Source organism: Oncorhynchus gorbuscha, linkage group LG26 (assembly GCF_021184085.1).
Source record: "Oncorhynchus gorbuscha isolate QuinsamMale2020 ecotype Even-year linkage group LG26, OgorEven_v1.0, whole genome shotgun sequence".
In the NCBI taxonomy this organism is placed as follows: Eukaryota; Metazoa; Chordata; class Actinopteri; order Salmoniformes; family Salmonidae; genus Oncorhynchus; species Oncorhynchus gorbuscha.
Window position 1 is genome coordinate 32,778,243 of NC_060198.1, and position 21,489 is coordinate 32,799,731.

A 21,489-nucleotide genomic window follows, 5' to 3' on the forward strand; every position below is an offset into this window, starting at 1 on the left:
CCCCACTGTGTGTCTGATTGGTCAGACTCCACCCCCAGCCCGGCGGTGGCCGGTCCTGCCCAAACCCAGATTCCCCATGTCCAGGAATCCAACGGCAAGATGCAGGTGTTTGCATGAACCCCCAAGGCACCTGGTTAACACCTGGTTAACACCTGGTTAACACCTGGTTAACACCTGGTTAACAGAGACCTGCCTGGGGGAGAGGGGAGAGGAGACGACTGGCTGTAAAGGCCTGTGTGTCTGGAGTTTGTGCGTCAGCCTGGTTCCAAGATTTCCATTGGATTTGGATTGACTGTGTTTTATCACGAGGACCGTCTGCTAGTGTTGTTTGCAGAGAAAGAGTAAAGGGAAAAATGTGTTGTCTGGATATAAAAGAACAGACAATTTAATGAAGTAAGACTTATTCTGTCACAGATGGACTTGTTTTTTTATTATTATAAAAAGTATATGAAGAAATCGAAGTCTTTCATTTCAAAGACTTAGGGATGCTCTCCTGAAAAACTAACAAACCTTTTAAAAAGTAGATCAAAGAAAGAAAAAAGCAACAATGTTGAAGGGAATTCCTTTATTTTTATTTATTGTTTGTTTTCTTCTCTCAGAAGTGCCTTTTCAGGTGTTTTCTCAGCCTCATTCTGTCCTGTCCTCTCACACAGTTTTTCTCACTCACCTGTTACATGTCTTGGGCTCACCTGGGTCCAGTGGTGTTACAAGGAAAACGACTAGTGATTCAGTCACTCTCTCTCCACCCAGCCCACCACCACCACCGGTGTCTAACACTCTGTAGGCAGATCAACATGGGGTTCAGACAGGAAGAGGAAGAGATCCCGCTTCTCTTGACTGATGTTATTTATTTAGGCCAACGGGTAAAACGATCAGATTGGCTTGGGAACAAATATGTACTCTTCTAAGTTGGCTGTCATTAGTGATATTATGTTCTGATTTGATGAACTAGGAAAAAAGGACTGATTAAGTATTATGTGTAACAATGTAGAATGATGGGCGTCTCTGAAGCACTTGACGGGACAAAGCGATGGGAGGGAGGGTGATCAGGGAGGTGGGGTTCTGACACTGCAATGAGGCACTCTGCTTATCCCACACACAAGAGCCGGGAAGGCTTTTAAACATTCATTACAGTACGTTCATTGGCCAGTGTTCAGTAAGAGGGACAACTCAACAAAAACATTGATGTGTTAAAAGTTTCAACTTCCCATTGACTTAAGCTACGTTCTCCCCCAGGCCGTCTGCCTGTCAGTCCCAGGCCGTCTGCCTGTCAGTCCCGGGCCGTCTGCGTGTCAGTCCCGGGCCGTCTGCGTGTCAGTCCCGGGCCGTCTGCGTGTCAGACCCGGGCCGTCTGCGTGTCAGTCCCGGGCCGTCTGCGTGTCAGTCCCAGGCCGTCTGCGTGTCAGTCCCAGGCCGTCTGCGTGTCAGTCCCAGGCCGTCTGCGTGTCAGTCCCAGGCCGTCTGCCGTGTCAGTCCCAGGCCGTCTCTGTGTCAGTCCCAGGACGTCTGCGTGTCAGTCCCAGGCCGTCTGCCCGTCAGTCCCAGGCCGTCTGCCCGTCAGTCCCAGGCCGTCTGCCCGTCAGTCCCAGGCCGTCTGCCCGTCAGTCCCAGGCCGTCTGCCCGTCAGTCCCAGGCCGTCTGCCCGTCAGTCCCAGGCCGTCTGCCCGTCAGTCCCAGGCCGTCTGCGTGTCAGTCCCAGGCCGTCTGCCCGTCAGTCCCAGGCCGTCTGCCCGTCAGTCCCAGGCCGTCTGCCCGTCAGTCCCAGGCCGTCTGCCCGTCAGTCCCAGGCCGTCTGCGTGTCAGTCCCAGGCCGTCTGCGTGTCAGTCCCAGGCCGTCTGCGTGTCAGTCCCAGGCATGGCTGGAGTCATCCTAGTTATTAGTCTCATTGGTCCTGGTCTAAAGGGCTTGCCCCCCCAGTCTGCCATCACTACTTCAGTCATGCAGCTTGTTTTCACTCATTCTGAACATTCATTCAGATGAGGGCATTATTATGCCAATTCTAAAATCAGCCTTGTCACTGCCCTTTAGTTTTGGTTTTAACTCAGTTATGTGTTGTTGTTTTTTTACATACTGTATATGTGTTGACACCATGGTTACTATTTTGAACATCTCCTCGGTGTACTAAGCTATGTTTATCAGCTGCTATTCCTTTACCACTCCCCTGCAAACATTCCTGCATGTTGCCTGTCAGTGTGATAGCAGATTTTTTGACTGCTTCTATTCTATTCTTTGATCTTTTTGTGTAGCCTGAGTCCCACATCTGCTTGTGCTCTCTTGCCGACTCCATTGCGGTCATTGTTATGCGTGCAAGACCGCACACATAGATCTGGGACTCAGGCTAGCTGTCGCGTTGGCCAATAGAAGCACATTCTCTTGCGGTTCCACTGGTAACTGAGGTGTTGGTATGTTCTCCTGCGGTTCAGTTACGGATAAGTCTGTGGACTGATTCCAACTCTGGTGCGCTGCAGTCGTGGTCAGTCAGTCGGTCAGTGTGAGGGCCTGGCTGGTGGGTCGGGACTGCTAGTGCTCTGTCACTCCTCAGGGAGGTGCTATACTACAGCATGCAGAGGAGCGTTCCCCTGCATCTTTAGCAGCTTGCACCCCACTAGCCACAGAGAGGACATTTACATATGACTTGTTAGAAGACGTAGAAGGAGAGAACACTACTATGTAGTGCTGTACCCCCCTACTGTAGCTCTTCACTATGGATGTCACTCCCCAGGGATCCAACTAACCCTCACAACCAGACCACTGCTGCTCCCTGGATAGGATACTTACTACTGGGAAAGCCAATCAGATCCTCCTCCCCTGTTCGATTTCATTACTATGTTTCCTTCACTGGTCCAAGCCTGTTCACTATAACCAGCTACTACAGTACAGTCAGACCTGGGAGGTTTCTGGGTTGGACTGATACTAGGTTCAGATTCCAGTTCAGGGTTCATTTAGTGAAGTGTTTATTTGTTGTCCTTTGATTTCCTTTCCTGGCGACACTACTATGCTCTGTCTGTACATTTCAGATATCCCAACTTCTGTCTGTAAATAATGTTTGTCCTGGGTAGATTTACTTGTTTAAGATGCATCTTATGTTTCTATAAATGATTATGTACTAAAAAGGACAAAAATAAAATGTACTTCCTTTTAGGATTATTGTGAAAATTGAGGATGTGACTGATATTTTATTGGTCTTGTATTATTAGAAGTCATAGATATTTTCTATCATTATTATTAATTCCTATACTTGTTTAAAAGTAGTTTAAAAATCATTGTACATAAAAAAACTGTTCCACAATGTTTCTTTCTACAGACAAAAGTTGTAAAGTAAGTCAATTCTAATAAAAACTGTAGGGAACTACATTTCTGTGTATCTTTTTGCAATCATCATATTTTCACACATTTATATTTGACTTATAATAATGTACTAATTATTAAGTATCACGTGTGAATAGAGCAAATCCTTTCAAATGTACAATATGATGTTGATTGGCGTTTTAGTGAATGGTTAAAGGCATCGCTACGGCCTTCCTGAGACCTAGAAGTACTGTCTCCCTGGGTTTAGGAATGCCTTAGCATTTCTGGGTCAGTGGTATTGACAGTACTTCTTGAGTACGTTGTTACGCCGCTGAGAGTTGTGTGTTCGTGCCCATGTCGGGTGGAATTTCCACTCTGTCGCAATTGCACAAAAGTAAACCAGTTTAAATGGTATAAAACTGAACTTCCAAAGACCAAAAAAGCTATTCATCATTTTCTTCCAGTTCAACGTTACTCTGGGAGCGAGAAAGGATCACAACTTTGGACAACTTTCCTCAGGTCATTTTATCCTATCAGAGAAACAATGAAGGTGAGATTGGTTGTCTTGAATAGGGGATGGGGGATTATTATTCTATAATAATAATCGTGTCTTTAAGTTAAAGTTGACATTTATTGCAGGCTTTGGATGTGCTCATTCTACTACTCCCAGTGGCAGTCAATACTCTACCGTACGATATCATGCCAGTGGATTGTGCTGATGTGTATAGAAAGGGCTTTGGACACAGTGGAGTGTACACCATCTACCCTGCAGGAACAACCTCCCCCATCCAGGTCTACTGTGACATGGGCTGTGAGGACCAACCTGGGGGGGGGAAATGGACAGTGTGTACAGTGACTCGACCGTTTGTTTATAGCCTTTTGAGCTTCATCACTACCACTACCTCAGGGCTCAATCCATGTTGTTGTTTGCGCAATTCACATTTGAAGTAGAGAATTTTATCAACCCGGAGAGATGGATAAAAATTCCCCTTGTGTGGAACATCTCACATTTCTGTGGAACATCTCAAAATGTCCCTCTATTCCAGGTGATCCAGAAGAGAAAGGATGGGACAGTGAACTTTTACCGTGGATGGGACCAATACAGGAGTGGGTTTGGGCAGGCATCTGGAGAGTACTGGTTAGGTAAGAGCATGACGCACTGGACACATTTGAAGTGTCTATGCTGAGATACGAAATGCATTAAATGTCTATTCATGTGTATTATTACTATCTTTAGTACTCACCTCGTGTTATATGTTCTCCCCCAACACCTTGTGCTCTCCCTCAGGCCTAGAAAACATCCATCTCCTCACTCAGAGGAAGAAGTATGAGTTGAGGGTGGACCTGGAGGACTTCGAAGGGGCTAAAGTCCACGTGCAGTACTCCTCCTTCTCTGTCGACTCTGAGCATGAAGGATACAAGCTGCATTTAAGTGGCTTCAAAGATGGAGGTGCTGGTGAGTCTAGAGAACATTTCCATTTCTCCTCCTTTCCCGTGAAACAACAGTATTACCAATCTGAAAAGACTACTTGGTCGATACAGTATGAATAAATTTATACTGTAAATGGAAATGTGGAACAATCCCTTCTGCATTCCAGGAAAATCTATGGATGAACACAATGGGCAGAAGTTCTCCACCTTCGATAAAGACCAGGACACTCACGTTTCAAACTGTGCTAAATCATATCTAGGAGGATGGTGGTATGGAGAATGCCACAGTGTCAATCCCAACGGGGTATATCTGTGGGGCGACTCAATCTATGGTATTGGTATCAACTGGGTGAATTGGAAAGGTTATAAATACTCTTTAAAAGCCATTGAAATGAAGATAAGGCCAGTGGAATAAGTTCACAACCTCTCACACTCACACTTTACATAAAAATATTACCTTTCAAATTATGAAAATATTTGGAAAGCCACTGAAGTTTAAACATTTTAAAGCTAATAAATTGAAGGGAAAAAAGCTTTGTCTCGTTTTATTGAAGTGTTGCCAGTCTTACCGTAAACCTTCATTACACTGTTAAAATACAGTAGTAACACACTAATATCCTCTAAAAGCTAAAGGAACAGTTGAAGGAGTACAGATTTCTGAGACACACTGAACCCTTAGTCCGTACGGCGAGGTTATCGGGTTTGATTAGAGGACAACAACAAACATCAGTCCTGAACTGAGCAGTCATTGATAGTTTAAGGACTGGTTAGAGAATGTTCATAAGGAATCGTGTTGGTCTGAGGCGTGCATCTTTTACTAAGGATCTATCAGGAAGGTCTCAACAGTAATCTTTTGTTGTTTCTATACACAAACATGACTAGCAGAAAAGAAAAGGGGGCTTGTGCACTGCAGAATGGAGTCACTCAATGACTCACTCCTTCTGCTCTCTCTATCCCCATATCTCTCCTCACCAGGTTATTCACTCTGTCTCTCCAACCTTCTGCTCTCTCTATCCCCATATCTCTCCTCACCAGGTTATTCACTCTGTCTCTCCAACCTTTGCTCTCTCTATCCCCTTATCTCTCCTCACCAGGTTATTCACTCTGTCTCTCCAACCTTCTGCTCTCTCTATCCCCCTATCTCTCCTCACTAGGTTATTCACTCTGTCTCTCCAACCTTCTGCTCTCTCTATCCCCCTATCTCTCCTCACTAGGTTATTCACTCTGTCTCTCCAACCTTCTGCTCTCTCTATCTCCCTATCTCTCCTCACTAGGTTATTCACTCTGTCTCTCCAACCTTCTGCTCTCTCTATCTCCCTATCTCTCCTCACTAGGTTATTCACTCTGTCTCTCCAACCTTCTGCTCTCTCTATCCCCCTATCTCTCCTCACTAGGTTATTCACTCTGTCTCTCCAACCTTCTGCTCTCTCTATCCCCCTATCTCTCCTCACTAGGTTATTCACTCTGACTCTCCAACCTTCTGCTCTCTCTATCTCCCTATCTCTCCTCACTAGGTTATTCACTCTATCTCCCTATCTCTCCTCACTAGGTTATTCACTCTGTCTCTCCAACCTTCTGCTCTCTCTATCCCCCTATCTCTCCTCACCAGGTTATTCACTCTGTCTCTCCAACCTTCTGCTCTCTCTATCCCCCTATCTCTCCTCACTAGGTTATTCACTCTGTCTCTCCAACCTTCTGCTCTCTCTATCCCCCTATCTCTCCTCACTAGGTTATTCACTCTGTCTCTCCAACCTTCTGCTCTCTCTATCTCCCTATCTCTCCTCACTAGGTTATTCACTCTGTCTCTCCAACCTTCTGCTCTCTCTATCTCCCTATCTCTCCTCACTAGGTTATTCACTCTGTCTCTCCAACCTTCTGCTCTCTCTATCCCCCTATCTCTCCTCACTAGGTTATTCACTCTGTCTCTCCAACCTTCTGCTCATTTGGAGCTCTTCCCTGCCCTCTTCTGCAACATGCGCAGCAGCCCCAGACTGGCAGTGAATAGACTGTCGTGCTTGAACAACAGCTTATAAAAGGTGTCCAGGGGTAGACGACCGGTAGGGTCTGCGTGCTTCAGGGCAGTCATGGGCATGTACACACGGTTGGTCTGGTGGCGAAACGGAGGCTCCTTCGCTGTGATCAGTTGAAGTGTTTGCTGCAAGAGAGTAGAGTAGAGCGATTAGTATATTCTGTTTAACATTTAGCCACCAAAGGATGAGATGTTGAGACTGCATACCAAATAATACTAGGATAGTAGTCACAAAATATAAGATAGTGACATAACAGAGTGTTACCTCTGCTATTTCCTCGGGTGTCTGTGCGAGAGAGTTGAACACCTTCCTAGAGTAGGGCAGGTAGATCTCACGGAAGATCCTAGCAGTCTCCTCGTCTACCCCCGCGAGGTCCATCTTCTCAGCGTCCTCGTACACCTTCCTCTCAAACTCCGTCCCCACCGGACCAGGCTCCACTAGTGTCATTCTCAGTGTGGAAGGACAGATGGACAGAGCGGGGAAAAGGACAGATGGACAGAGCGGGGAAAAGGACAGATGGACAGAGCAGGGAAAGGGACAGATAGACAGAGCAGGGAGATGGACAGATGAACAGAGCAGAGAGAAGGACAGATGGACAGAGCGGGGAGAAGGACAGATGGACAGAGCGGGGAGAAGGACAGATGGACAGAGCAGAGAGAAGGACAGATGGACAGAGCGGGGAGAAGGACAGATGGACAGAGCAGAGAGAAACCCAGATGGACAGAGCAGAGAGAAGGACAGATGGACAGAGCGGGGAGAAGGACAGAGCAGAGAGAAGGACAGATGGACAGAGCGGGGAGATGGACAGATGGACAGAGCAAGGAGATGGACAGATGGACAGAGCAGGGAGATGGACAGATGGATAGAGCAGGGAGATGGACAGATGGACAGAGCGGGGAGAAGGACAGAGCGGGGAAAAGGACAGATGGACAGAGCAGGGAAAGGGACAGATAGACAGAGCAGGGAGATGGACAGATGAACAGAGCAGAGAGAAGGACAGATGGACAGAGCGGGGAGAAGGACAGATGGACAGAGCGGGGAGAAACACAGCGCAGGGAGATGGACAGATGAACAGAGCAGAGAGAAGGACAGATGGACAGAGCGGGGAGAAGGACAGATGGACAGAGCGGGGAGAAGGACAGATGGACAGAGCGGGGAGAAGGACAGATGGACAGAGCAGAGAGAAACCCAGATGGACAGAGCAGAGAGAAGGACAGATGGACAGAGCGGGGAGAAGGACAGATGGACAGAGCAGAGAGAAGGACAGATGGATAGAGCAGGGAGATGGACATATGGATAGAGCAGGGAGATGGACAGAGCAGGGAGATGGACAGATGGATAGAGCAGGGAGATGGACAGATGGACAGAGCAGGGAGAAGGACAGATGGATAGAGCAGGGAGATGGACAGATGGACAGAGCAAGGAGATGGACAGATGGACAGAGCAGGGAGATGGACAGATGGATAGAGCAGGGAGATGGACAGATGGACAGAGCAGGGAGAAGGACAGATGGACAGAGCAGGGAGATGGACAGATGGACAGAGCGGGGAGAAGGACAGATGGACAGAGCGGGGAGAAGGACAGATGGACAGAGCGGGGAGAAGGACAAAGCAGGGAGATGGACAGATGGACAGAGCATGGAGATGGACAGATGGATAGAGCAGGGAGATGGACAGAGCAGGGAGAAGGACAGATGGATAGAGCAGGGAGATGGACAGATGGACAGAGCAAGGAGATGGACAGATGGACAGAGCAGGGAGATGGACAGATGGACAGAGCGGGGAGAAGGACAGATGGACAGAGCGGGGAGAAACACAGCGCAGGGAGATGGACAGATGAACAGAGCAGAGAGAAGGACAGATGGACAGAGCGGGGAGAAGGACAGATGGACAGAGCGGGGAGAAGGACAGATGGACAGAGCGGGGAGAAGGACAGATGGACAGAGCAGAGAGAAACCCAGATGGACAGAGCAGAGAGAAGGACAGATGGACAGAGCGGGGAGAAGGACAGATGGACAGAGCAGAGAGAAGGACAGATGGATAGAGCAGGGAGATGGACATATGGATAGAGCAGGGAGATGGACAGAGCAGGGAGATGGACAGATGGATAGAGCAGGGAGATGGACAGATGGACAGAGCAGGGAGAAGGACAGATGGATAGAGCAGGGAGATGGACAGATGGACAGAGCAAGGAGATGGACAGATGGACAGAGCAGGGAGATGGACAGATGGATAGAGCAGGGAGATGGACAGATGGACAGAGCAGGGAGAAGGACAGATGGACAGAGCAGGGAGATGGACAGATGGACAGAGCAGGGAGAAGGACAGATGGACAGAGCGGGGAGAAGGACAGATGGACAGAGCGGGGAGAAGGACAAAGCAGGGAGATGGACAGATGGACAGAGCATGGAGATGGACAGATGGATAGAGCAGGGAGATGGACAGAGCAGGGAGAAGGACAGATGGATAGAGCAGGGAGATGGACAGATGGACAGAGCAAGGAGATGGACAGATGGACAGAGCAGGGAGATGGACAGATGGACAGAGCAGGGAGAAGGACAGATGGACAGAGCAGGGAGATGGACAGATGGACAGAGCAGGGAGAAGGACAGATGGACAGAGCGGGGAGAAGGACAGATGGACAGAGTGGGGAGAAGGACAGAGCAGGGAGATGGACAGATGGACAGAGCATGGAGAAGGACAGATGGACAGAACAGGGAGATGGACAGATGGACAGAGCGGGGAGAAGGACAGATGGACAGAGCAGGGAGATGGACAGATGGACAGAGCAGGGAGAAGGACAGATGGACAGAGCAGGGAGATGGACAGATGGACAGAGCAGGGAGATGGACAGATGGACAGAGCAGGGAGAAGGACAGATGGACAGAGCAGGGAGAAGGACAGATGGACAGAGCGGGGAGAAGGACAGATGGACAGAGCGGGGAGAAGGACAGATGGACAGAGCGGGGAGAAGGACAGAGCAGGGAGATGGACAGAGCATGGAGAAGGACAGATGGACAGAGCAGGGAGATGGACAGATGGACAGAGCGGGGAGAAGGACAGATGGACAGAGCGGGGAGAAGGACAGATGGACAGAGCGGGGAGAAGGACAGATGGACAGAGCGGGGAGAAGGACAGATGGACAGAGCGGGGAGAAGGACAGATGGACAGAGCATGGAGAAGGACAGAGCAGGGAGATGGACAGATGGACAGAGCAGGGAGAAGGACAGATGGACAGAGCAGGGAGATGGACAGATGGACAGAGTGGGGAGAAGGACAGATGGACAGAGCAGGGAGAAGGACAGATGGACAGAGCGGGGAGAAGGACAGAGCGGGGAAAAGGACAGATGGACAGAGCAGGGAAAGGGACAGATAGACAGAGCAGGGAGATGGACAGATGAACAGAGCAGAGAGAAGGACAGATGGACAGAGCGGGGAGAAGGACAGATGGACAGAGCGGGGAGAAGGACAGATGGACAGAGCAGAGAGAAGAACAGATGGACAGAGCGGGGAGAAGGACAGATGGACAGAGCGGGGAGAAGGACAGATGGACAGAGCAGAGAGAAACACAGATGGACAGAGCAGGGAGAAGGACAGATGGACAGAGCGGGGAGAAGGACAGATGGACAGAGCAGAGAGAAACAGATGGATAGAGCAGGAGAATGGACAGATGGACAGAGCAGGACAGATGGACAGAGCAGGGAGATGGACAGATGGATAGAGCAGGGAGATGGAGATGGACAGGGAGATGGACAGAGCAGGGAGATGGACAGATGGACAGAGCAGGGAGATGGACAGATGGACAGAGCATGGAGAAGGACAGATGGACAGAGCATGGAGAAGGACAGAGCGGGGAGAAGGACAGATGGACAGAGCGGGGAGAAGGACAGATGGACAGAGCGGGGAGAAGGACAGATGGACAGAGCGGGGAGAAGGACAGATGGACAGAGCGGGGAGAAGGACAGATGGACAGAGCATGGAGAAGGACAGAGCAGGGAGATGGACAGATGGACAGAGCATGGAGAAGGACAGATGGACAGAGCAGGGAGATGGACAGATGGACAGAGCGGGGAGAAGGACAGATGGACAGAGCAGGGAGAAGGACAGATGGACAGAGCAGGGAGAAGGACAGATGGACAGAGCAGGGAGAAGGACAGATGGACAGAGCAGGGAGAAGGACAGATGGACAGAGCAGGGAGAAGGACAGATGGACAGAGCAGGGAGAGATAAAAGACCACTGTTTAACTGAGGGAATTTAACTGAGGGCTATTCCCTATCTCATGCTAATCATCTACATGAAAACATAACCTGTGGGTTCACTGTCGTGGTATTAGGGCAAAGTCTTATTACTGCCAAGTGCTGGTTTAGCTACTGATGTATGACTCGTGAAGTGAGGTGGCTGGATCTCCTTAAATGTAGACTCACTTCACACTGAACTTCATGGCTTGTACTGCTAGACTCTCACAGAACCCCTCCACAGCAAACTTTGAAGCAGAGTAGACATCATTGAAGAGTAGCCCTATCCATACAAATACAATCCATTCATTTGTTTTAATGTACGATTCTATAGGGACACGTTTAGGAAGTAAACACCTTATTTATTTCTGAAGCTGCATTTATGTACTGACTACTCACCCTGAATGCCCATGATGCTGCTCATCACCACAATATGTCCGCTTCGACGTCGCTTCATATCAGGCAGGACCTCCTTCACCAGCCGCACCAAGCCAAAGAAGTTGGTGTCGAAGAGCCCCTGCATGTCAGACATACTTTGACACTCCAACGGCCCAATCATGCCTACACCTGCATTACTCACTGAGGGAGACAGACACTGCCATGTCACACCCTGTTCACTCATTATGGATGACAATGTGTTATGGTGTACTGTGTACAGTACAAGTGAGTTTATATTGGAGTGTGGTTTCAAGTTATCATGCCGTGTGCACTAGTACAGTGAAATGCCAAAAATGCAGTACATTTTTTATGTCAAGTAGAACAATAATGCACAAAAAATTGAAATAAGAAGAACACAAGAAAGTCAGTAGGCTGTATACTGGGTCAGTTCCAGGGTCAGTAGGCTGTATACTGGGTCAGTTCCAGGGTCAGTAGGCTGTATACTGGGTCAGTTCCAGGGTCAGTAGGCTGTATACTGGGTCAGTTCCAGGGTCAGTAGGCTGTATACTGGGTCAGTTCCAGGGTCAGTAGGCTGTATACTGGGTCAGTTCCAGGGTCAGTAGGCTGTATACTGGGTCAGTTCCAGGGTCAGTAGGCTGTATACTGGGTCAGTTCCAGGGTCAGTAGGCTGTATACTGGGTCAGTTCCAGGGTCAGTAGGCTGTATACTGGGTCAGTTCCAGGGTCAGTAGGCTGTATACTGGGTCAGTTCCAGGGTCAGTAGGCTGTATACTGGGTCAGTTCCAGGGTCAGTAGGCTGTATACTGGGTCAGTTCCAGGGTCAGTAGGCTGTATACTGGGTCAGTTCCAGGGTCAGTAGGCTGTATACTGGGTCAGTTCCAGGGTCAGTAGGCTGTATACTGGGTCAGTTCCAGGGTCAGTAGGCTGTATACTGGGTCAGTTCCAGGGTCAGTAGGCTGTATACTGGGTCAGTTCCAGGGTCAGTAGGCTGTATACTGGGTCAGTAGGCTGTATACTGGGTCAGTTCCAGGGTCAGTAGGCTGTATACTGGGTCAGTTCCAGGGTCAGTAGGCTGTATACTGGGTCAGTTCCAGGGTCAGTAGGCTGTATACTGGGTCAGTTCCAGGGTCAGTAGGCTGTATACTGGGTCAGTTCCAGGGTCAGTAGGCTGTATACTGGGTCAGTTCCAGGGTCAGTAGGCTGTATACTGGGTCAGTTCCAGGGTCAGTAGGCTGTATACTGGGCTCAGTTCCAGGGTCAGTAGGCTGTATACTGGGTCAGTTCCAGGGTCAGTAGGCTGTATACTGGGTCAGTTCCAGGGTCAGTAGGCTGTATACTGGGTCAGTTCCAGGGTCAGTAGGCTGTATACTGGGTCAGTTCCAGGGTCAGTAGGCTGTATACTGGGTCAGTTCCAGGGTCAGTAGGCTGTATACTGGGTCAGTTCCAGGGTCAGTAGGCTGTATACTGGGTCAGTTCCAGGGTCAGTAGGCTGTATACTGGGTCAGTTCCAGGGTCAGTAGGCTGTATACTGGGTCAGTTCCAGGGTCAGTAGGCTGTATACTGGGTCAGTTCCAGGGTCAGTAGGCTGTATACTGGGTCAGTTCCAGGGTCAGTAGGCTGTATACTGGGTCAGTTCCAGGGTCAGTAGGCTGTATACTGGGTCAGTTCCAGGGTCAGTAGGCTGTATAGGGTCAGTAGGGTCAGTTCCAGGGTCAGTAGGCTGTATACAGGGTCAGTTCCAGGGTCAGTAGGCTGTATACTGGGTCAGTTCCAGGGTCAGTAGGCTGTATACAGGGTCAGTTCCAGGGTCAGTAGGCTGCAGGGTCAGTTCCAGGGTCAGTAGGCTGTATACCGGGTCAGTTCCAGGGTCAGTAGGCTGTATACAGGGTCAGTTCCAGGGTCAGTAGGCTGTATACAGGGTCAGTTCCAGGGTCAGTAGGCTGTATACAGGGTCAGTTCCAGGGTCAGTAGGCTGTATACAGGGTCAGTTCCAGGGTCAGTAGGCTGTATACCGGGTCAGTTCCAGGGTCAGTAGGCTGTATACAGGGTCAGTTCCAGGGTCAGTAGGCTGTATACCGGGTCAGTTCCAGGGTCAGTAGGCTGTATACAGGGTCAGTTCCAGGGTCAGTAGGCTGTATACAGGGTCAGTTCCAGGGTCAGTAGGCTGTATACTGGGTCAGTTCCAGGGTCAGTAGGCTGTATACAGGGTCAGTTCCAGGGTCAGTAGGCTGTATACAGGGTCAGTTCCAGGGTCAGTAGGCTGTATACCGGGTCAGTTCCAGGGTCAGTAGGCTGTATACAGGGTCAGTAGGCTGTATACTGGGTCAGTTCCAGGGTCAGTAGGCTGTATACAGGGTCAGTTCCAGGGTCAGTAGGCTGTATACAGGGTCAGTTCCAGGGTCAGTAGGCTGTATACTGGGTCAGTTCCAGGGTCAGTAGGCTGTATACAGGGTCAGCTCCAGGGTCAGTAGGCTGTATACAGGGTCAGTTCCAGGGTCAGTAGGCTGCTGTAGGCTGTATACTGGGTCAGTTCCAGGGTCAGTAGGCTGTATACAGGGTCAGTTCCAGGGTCAGTAGGCTGTATACTGGGTCAGTTCCAGGGTCAGTAGGCTGTATACTGGGTCAGTTCCAGGGTCAGTAGGCTGTATACTGGGTCAGTTCCAGGGTCAGTAGGCTGTATACTGGGTCAGTTCCAGGGTCAGTAGGCTGTATACAGGGTCAGTTCCAGGGTCAGTAGGCTGTATACCGGGTCAGTTCCAGGGTCAGTAGGCTGTATACAGGGTCAGTAGGCTGTATACTGGGTCAGTTCCAGGGTCAGTAGGCTGTATACAGGGTCAGTTCCAGGGTCAGTAGGCTGTATACAGGGTCAGTTCCAGGGTCAGTAGGCTGTATACTGGGTCAGTTCCAGGGTCAGTAGGCTGTATACAGGGTCAGTAGGCTGTATACAGGGTCAGTAGGCTGTATACTGGGTCAGTTCCAGGGTCAGTAGGCTGTATACAGGGTCAGTAGGCTGTATACAGGGTCAGTAGGCTGTATACTGGGTCAGTTCCAGGGTCAGTAGGCTGTATACAGGGTCAGTTCCAGGGTCAGTAGGCTGTATACCGGGTCAGTTCCAGGGTCAGTAGGCTGTATACAGGGTCAGTAGGCTGTATACTGGGTCAGTTCCAGGGTCAGTAGGCTGTATACTGGCTCAGTTCCAGGGTCAGTAGGCTGTATACTGGGTCAGTTCCAGGGTCAGTAGGCTGTATACTGGGTCAGTTCCAGGGTCAGTAGGCTGTATACAGGGTCAGTTCCAGGGTCAGTAGGCTGTATACCGGGTCAGTTCCAGGGTCAGTAGGCTGTATACAGGGTCAGTTCCAGGGTCAGTAGGCTGTATACAGGGTCAGTTCCAGGGTCAGTAGGCTGTATACTGGGTCAGTTCCAGGGTCAGTAGGCTGTATACAGGGTCAGTTCCAGGGTCAGTAGGCTGTATACAGGGTCAGTTCCAGGGTCAGTAGGCTGTATACCGGGTCAGTTCCAGGGTCAGTAGGCTGTATACAGGGTCAGTAGGCTGTATACTGGGTCAGTTCCAGGGTCAGTAGGCTGTATACAGGGTCAGTTCCAGGGTCAGTAGGCTGTATACAGGGTCAGTTCCAGGGTCAGTAGGCTGTATACTGGGTCAGTTCCAGGGTCAGTAGGCTGTATACAGGGTCAGTAGGCTGTATACAGGGTCAGTAGGCTGTATACTGGGTCAGTTCCAGGGTCAGTAGGCTGTATACAGGGTCAGTAGGCTGTATACAGGGTCAGTAGGCTGTATACTGGGTCAGTTCCAGGGTCAGTAGGCTGTATACAGGGTCAGTTCCAGGGTCAGTAGGCTGTATACCGGGTCAGTTCCAGGGTCAGTAGGCTGTATACAGGGTCAGTAGGCTGTATACTGGGTCAGTTCCAGGGTCAGTAGGCTGTATACTGGCTCAGTTCCAGGGTCAGTAGGCTGTATACCGGGTCAGTTCCAGGTTCAGTAGGCTGTATACTGGGTCAGTTCCAGGGTCAGTAGGCTGTATACAGGGTCAGTTCCAGGGTCAGTAGGCTGTATACCGGGTCAGTTCCAGGGTCAGTAGGCTGTATACAGGGTCAGTAGGCTGTATACTGGGTCAGTTCCAGGGTCAGTAGGCTGTATACTGGCTCAGTTCCAGGGTCAGTAGGCTGTATACCGGGTCAGTTCCAGGGTCAGTAGGCTGTATACTGGGTCAGTTCCAGGGTCAGTAGGCTGTATACAGGGTCAGTTCCAGGGTCAGTAGGCTGTATACTGGGTCAGTTCCAGGGTCAGTAGGCTGTATACAGGGTCAGTTCCAGGGTCAGTAGGCTGTATACAGGGTCAGTTCCAGGGTCAGTAGGCTGTATACAGGGTCAGTAGGCTGTATACAGGGTCAGTAGGCTGTATACAGGGTCAGTTCCAGGGTCAGTAGGCTGTATACAGGGTCAGTTCCAGGGTCAGTAGGCTGTATACCGGGTCAGTTCCAGGGTCAGTAGGCTGTATACTGGGTCAGTTCCAGGGTCAGTAGGCTGTATACTGGGTCAGTTCCAGGGTCAGTAGGCTGTATACAGGGTCAGTTCCAGGGTCAGTAGGCTGTATACTGGGTCAGTTCCAGGGTCAGTAGGCTGTATACCGGGTCAGTTCCAGGGTCAGTAGGCTGTATACTGGGTCAGTTCCAGGGTCAGTAGGCTGTATACAGGGTCAGTTCCAGGGTCAGTAGGCTGTATACTGGGTCAGTTCCAGGGTCAGTAGGCTGTATACAGGGTCAGTTCCAGGGTCAGTAGGCTGTATACCGGGTCAGTTCCAGGGTCAGTAGGCTGTATACAGGGTCAGTAGGCTGTATACAGGGTCAGTAGGCTGTATACAGGGTCAGTTCCAGGGTCAGTAGGCTGTATACAGGGTCAGTTCCAGGGTCAGTAGGCTGTATACCGGGTCAGTTCCAGGGTCAGTAGGCTGTATACTGGGTCAGTTCCAGGGTCAGTAGGCTGTATACTGGGTCAGTTCCAGGGTCAGTAGGCTGTATACAGGGTCAGTTCCAGGGTCAGTAGGCTGTATACTGGGTCAGTTCCAGGGTCAGTAGGCTGTATACCGGGTCAGTTCCAGGGTCAGTAGGCTGTATACTGGGTCAGTTCCAGGGTCAGTAGGCTGTATACAGGGTCAGTTCCAGGGTCAGTAGGCTGTATACTGGGTCAGTTCCAGGGTCAGTAGGCTGTATACAGGGTCAGTTCCAGGGTCAGTAGGCTGTATACCGGGTCAGTTCCAGGGTCAGTAGGCTGTATACAGGGTCAGTAGGCTGTATACAGGGTCAGTAGGCTGTATACAGGGTCAGTTCCAGGGTCAGTAGGCTGTATACAGGGTCAGTTCCAGGGTCAGTAGGCTGTATACCGGGTCAGTTCCAGGGTCAGTAGGCTGTATACTGGGTCAGTTCCAGGGTCAGTAGGCTGTATACTGGGTCAGTTCCAGGGTCAGTAGGCTGTATACAGGGTCAGTTCCAGGGTCAGTAGGCTGTATACTGGGTCAGTTCCAGGGTCAGTAGGCTGTATACCGGGTCAGTTCCAGGGTCAGTAGGCTGTATACTGGGTCAGTTCCAGGGTCAGTAGGCTGTATACAGGGTCAGTTCCAGGGTCAGTAGGCTGTATACTGGGTCAGTTCCAGGGTCAGTAGGCTGTATACAGGGTCAGTTCCAGGGTCAGTAGGCTGTATACCGGGTCAGTTCCAGGGTCAGTAGGCTGTATACAGGGTCAGTAGGCTGTATACAGGGTCAGTAGGCTGTATACAGGGTCAGTTCCAGGGTCAGTAGGCTGTATACAGGGTCAGTTCCAGGGTCAGTAGGCTGTATACCGGGTCAGTTCCAGGGTCAGTAGGCTGTATACTGGGTCAGTTCCAGGGTCAGTAGGCTGTATACTGGGTCAGTTCCAGGGTCAGTAGGCTGTATACTGGGTCAGTTCCAGGGTCAGTAGGCTGTATACTGGGTCAGTTCCAGGGTCAGTAGGCTGTATACCGGGTCAGTTCCAGGGTCAGTAGGCTGTATACAGGGTCAGTAGGCTGTATACTGGGTCAGTTCCAGGGTCAGTAGGCTGTATACAGGGTCAGTTCCAGGGTCAGTAGGCTGTATACCGGGTCAGTTCCAGGGTCAGTAGGCTGTATACAGGGTCAGTTCCAGGGTCAGTAGGCTGTATACAGGGTCAGTAGGCTGTATACTGGGTCAGTTCCAGGGTCAGTAGGCTGTATACCGGGTCAGTTCCAGGGTCAGTAGGCTGTATACTGGGTCAGTTCCAGGGTCAGTAGGCTGTATACAGGGTCAGTTCCAGGGTCAGTAGGCTGTATACCGGGTCAGTTCCAGGGTCAGTAGGCTGTATACAGGGTCAGTTCCAGGGTCAGTAGGCTGTATACCGGGTCAGTTCCAGGGTCAGTAGACTGTATACAGGGTCAGTTCCAGGGTCAGTAGGCTTTATACAGGGTCAGTTCCAGGGTCAGTAGGCTGTATACAGGGTCAGTAGGCTGTATACAGGGTCAGTTCCAGGGTCAGTAGGCTGTATACAGGGTCAGTTCCAGGGTCAGTAGACTGTATACAGGGTCAGTAGGCTGTATACAGGGTCAGTAGGCTGTATACAGGGTCAGTAGGCTGTATACAGGGTCAGTAGGCTGTATACAGGGTCAGTTCCAGGGTCAGTAGGCTGTATACAGGGTCAGTAGGCTGTATACAGGGTCAGTTCCAGGGTCAGTGCCAAAACCATGTTTACAATGTGCAGGGATACTGGAGTGGTAGGGTTAGAAATGTATAGGGGTAAGGTGACTAGGGGTAATGTATCAGGACATTTGATAAACAGAGTAGCTGCAGTGTATATGATTATTGCATGTGAGTGTGTGTGTGAAGAGTCAGTATGAATGTGTGTTTGTGTTATGTTTGTGCGTGCGTTCGAGCGCGCATGCGTGGTACCCTAATATTCACCGAGTACATCCACCTGTCTGTCTTGCAGGCTGTCCACACACTCTCTGATGGAGTCTTCACAGCAGGCATCCAACTGTCTGATCTCCAGGGATCTGTTCAGGGTGTCCCCAGCCACTCTCTCCAGGGGTCCCCGCTTCTCTAGGTCCCTCATGGTGGCAACCACTGCCTCACACAGACACACTGCAAGTTAACAACACTTGCATTGCATCTCAACTGATGGGGTTGAGCATGTCAATTTCATTTATGAAAACCACAATGTTTTACAATCAAGGGTTCAGTGCCTCTCTGACCTTTGAATCCCTTCTCCTTGGCTAGTCTTACAGCCACAGCCATCCCGATCCCAGAGGAACAGCCTGTCACCAGCACCCTCCTGGTCCCCATGGATACCTCACGGCAGCTACAGTTGCTCCTGATTGAAACGGGGTTCTCAGCAACTCTCCCAGAGTCCTTTGCAGTTGGAATGCATGGACCTTAGTGACCAGTCAACCTTGCGGTCACGGCCAGTGTATGAAGCAGGTGCTTTGTTCAAAGATTAGAAGGCTAATCCTATGCGTCTATCCTGGGAACGCATTGGCTCCATAGACGGGTTGGCTATTTAGCAACAAAACCGACACGTGCGCAACTATGTGGCAAAACTGACGTTGTTGGCTTTTGTTGACAACATGTAAACTATATTTCGTTTACAATATTTGTTGAAAACATAAATCAATTTGCAGTTGTTGTCTCTCAAATACGTCGTTACAGTTGTTGGTTAGTTAGCTAGCGAATTTTTGCCATATTAACATTGACATGAAATCAATCAAAACACCTCAAAACAAGAGATGGTATAAAGTATACATTTCCCACATGGCAGTCTCTTGTCAGCTTTGTTAGCAATCTGGTCATCCAGAATCACAACAACACGCCGCATGGAAGCGCGCCCATCGTTTTCGTGACGTTGTCAGCTAACCCATCTATGCTGTACGACCAAACCGATTGGTACAACGGGTCTGTGGGGTTGCTGCTTGCCCCACTTCATTCAGATGTCAGTAGCCTGTTGCTGATTGCTTAATTTCACTCTAGAGGGTAAAGTTCATTATATGGATGGCTATGTGGATTTCAGTAACAAAGCCTCCCCTCAGCCCCCCCCCCTCACATTAATTTCAATCACTTAAGTATTTTTGCTGGGCTTTACAAATGCACATTTTTTAATGACAACGGGTCTGCACCACTTTACAAATCTAAATACATTTCTAATATAAATATTTAAGTACATAGCATACACACATGCTACCCATGATGATACATTACATCATATTATAAACTGGGTGGTTCGAGGCCTGAACGCTGATTGGCTGACAGCAGTGGTGTATAAGACATATAACATGGGAATGACAAAACCTGTATTTTTACTGATCTAATTACGTTGGCAACTTGTTTATAATAGCAATAAGGCACCTCGGGGGTTTGTGATATATGACCAATATACCACGGCGAAGGGCTGTATATGCAGGCACTCTGCGTTGCGTCACAAATAATAAGAACAGCCATATACCACACCCCCTCTGGCCTTATTGCTTAATTATAATGTAATAGTGAAAGTTATGCGAGTTCTGGTCAGCCTAAAAGGCTACAACACAAAGTTGAAGAAGTTGCCAGCTGCGTTGTTTCCAATGACAAAAAAAAGGTTGCTTGGTGCTGCTATCTGAAATGACCCATGTGCCGGTTAATACAACTACAGCAGGCTACAGTTACAGCCGTTATAAATGGCTATAGTCTACCGGTATACTAACCTGTAGTGTGGGAAATAGTGCGCAGTTGCTACGGTGCAGGTATATATCCCACGTACATGTATAATCTAATACAGATATATATATATAAGTAAAGATTGACAATTTAGAGCAACGTGTAAACATGTAGGTTATTCTAACCAACGCTAAAGCAAAGTGAACAGTCACATAACGACGACCGAGCAGCCGCCAGCCGGATGACCTAACTGGGTCATGTCATATTGCAAACTGTGGCTGCTCTACTGGGAGTTGTAGTTCTTCGTCGGCAATTTACATTAGGTTCTAAATCGTTGGTTTAGGAGAGGGGGCTAGTGATTCCGTGATTCAGTTCGCTTAGATGTGACAGAGTGGTGGGGACGGTGGGGGTTGTGCTACATTCGTTAAAGAGGGGTTGGCATACAGAATATTGGAGATACAGGAATTGGAATGTGCAGGAAGAATAGCAATACAGTTGCAGTCCGAAGTTTACATACACCTCCTCATTAAAACTCGTTTTTCAACTACTCCACAATTTTTTTTAAACAAACTATAGTTTTGGCAAGTCGGTTAGGACTTTATGGATGACACAAATCATTTTTCCAACAATTGTTTACAGACAGATTATTTCACTCATAATTCACTGTATCACAATTCCAGTGCATCAGAAGTTTACATACACTAAATTGACTGTGCCTTTAAACAGCTAGGAAAATTCCGAAAAATGGCATGGCTTTAGAAGCTTCTGATAGACTAATTGACATCATTTGAGTCAATTGGAGGTATTTCAAGGCCTACCTTCAAACGTAGTGCCTCTTTGCTTGACATTATGGGAAAATCAAAAGAAATCAGCCCAGACTTCAGAAAAAAATTGTAGACCTCCACAAGTCTGGTTCGTCCTTGGGAGCAATTTCCAAATGCCTGAAGGTACCACATTCATCTGTACAAACAATAGTACACAAGTATAAACACCATGGGACCACACAGCCGTCATACCGCTCAGGAAGGAGATGCGTTCTGTCTCTTAGAGATGAATGTACTTTGGTGCGAAAGTGCAGATCAATCCCAGAACAACAGCAAAGGACCTTGTGAAGATGCTGGAGGAAACAGGTACAAAAGTATCTATATCCACAGTAAAACAGGTTCTATATCGAAATAACATTAAAGGCCGCTCAGCAAGGAAGAAGCCACTGCTCCAAAAATGCCATAAAAAAGCCCGACTACGGTTTGTAACTGCACATGGGGACAAAGAGCTCACTTTTTGTCCTCTGGTCTGATGAAACAAAAATAGAACTGTTTGGCCATAATGACCAAAGTTATGTTTGGAGGAAAAAGAGGGAGGCTTGCAAGCCGAAGATCACCCTCCCAACCGTGAAGCACGGGGGTGGAAGCATCA

General features: G+C 49.3%; 3 protein-coding genes and 1 long non-coding RNA gene across 6 annotated transcripts in view; 2 read left to right on the forward strand and 2 right to left on the reverse strand.

Moving 5' to 3' along the window:
- The window catches only part of notch3 (notch receptor 3), a 46,353-nt gene extending 42,998 nt beyond the window's left edge, over positions 1-3,355 (forward strand). Inside the window, 1 exon segment of the mRNA XM_046331622.1 lies at positions 1-3,355. Within this exon segment, the coding sequence (XP_046187578.1) occupies positions 1-117 (117 nt within the window). The 3' untranslated portion in view covers positions 118-3,355.
- Positions 3,356-3,645: 290 nt separating this feature from the next.
- LOC124016455 (microfibril-associated glycoprotein 4-like) lies at positions 3,646-5,246 on the forward strand. The gene is made up of 5 exons (XM_046332032.1): positions 3,646-3,839; positions 3,929-4,132; positions 4,336-4,432; positions 4,578-4,745; positions 4,888-5,246. The coding sequence occupies exons 1-5, from the start codon at positions 3,834-3,836 to the stop codon at positions 5,133-5,135; spliced, it is 723 nt and encodes a 240-aa protein (XP_046187988.1). The 5' UTR covers positions 3,646-3,833; the 3' UTR covers positions 5,136-5,246.
- Positions 5,247-6,058: 812 nt separating this feature from the next.
- LOC124016456 lies at positions 6,059-6,522 on the reverse strand. The gene is made up of 2 exons (XR_006835355.1): positions 6,413-6,522; positions 6,059-6,197 (listed from the first exon to the last, which is right to left on the reverse strand). It is a non-coding gene; the product is annotated as an uncharacterized LOC124016456 (long non-coding RNA).
- Positions 6,523-6,524: 2 nt separating this feature from the next.
- zmp:0000001048 (retinol dehydrogenase 8) lies at positions 6,525-20,302 on the reverse strand. 3 transcript variants are annotated; one of them, XM_046332031.1, is made up of 7 exons: positions 20,121-20,302; positions 18,639-18,757; positions 18,349-18,510; positions 11,385-11,564; positions 11,175-11,268; positions 7,015-7,198; positions 6,525-6,875 (listed from the first exon to the last, which is right to left on the reverse strand). In XM_046332031.1, the coding sequence occupies exons 2-7, from the start codon at positions 18,727-18,729 to the stop codon at positions 6,660-6,662; spliced, it is 927 nt and encodes a 308-aa protein (XP_046187987.1). In that variant the 5' UTR covers positions 18,730-18,757; positions 20,121-20,302; the 3' UTR covers positions 6,525-6,659. The 3 variants fall into 3 exon arrangements, with proteins under 3 accessions (XP_046187987.1, XP_046187985.1, XP_046187986.1); XM_046332029.1 differs by having other exon boundaries at positions 18,639-18,795; XM_046332030.1 differs by lacking the exon at positions 20,121-20,302 and having other exon boundaries at positions 18,639-19,631.
- Positions 20,303-21,489: the final 1,187 nt, after the last annotated feature.

Coding starts and splice junctions, on each gene's coding strand:
- LOC124016455 (XM_046332032.1), top strand. Junction 4,133..4,335: donor CTGGGGGGGGGAAATGGACA/GTGTGTACAGTG, acceptor CCTCTATTCCAG/GTGATCCAGAAGAGAAAGGA. Junction 4,433..4,577: donor ATCTGGAGAGTACTGGTTAG/GTAAGAGCATGA, acceptor GCTCTCCCTCAG/GCCTAGAAAACATCCATCTC.
- zmp:0000001048 (XM_046332029.1), bottom strand. CDS start 20,243: ATGTTTACACGTTGCTCTAAATTGTCAATCTTTACTTATATATATATA. Junction 11,565..18,348: donor CAGACAGGTGGATGTACTCG/GTGAATATTAGG, acceptor TGTCTCCCTCAG/TGAGTAATGCAGGTGTAGGC. Junction 11,269..11,384: donor CAGCATCATGGGCATTCAGG/GTGAGTAGTCAG, acceptor TTGTATGGATAG/GGCTACTCTTCAATGATGTC.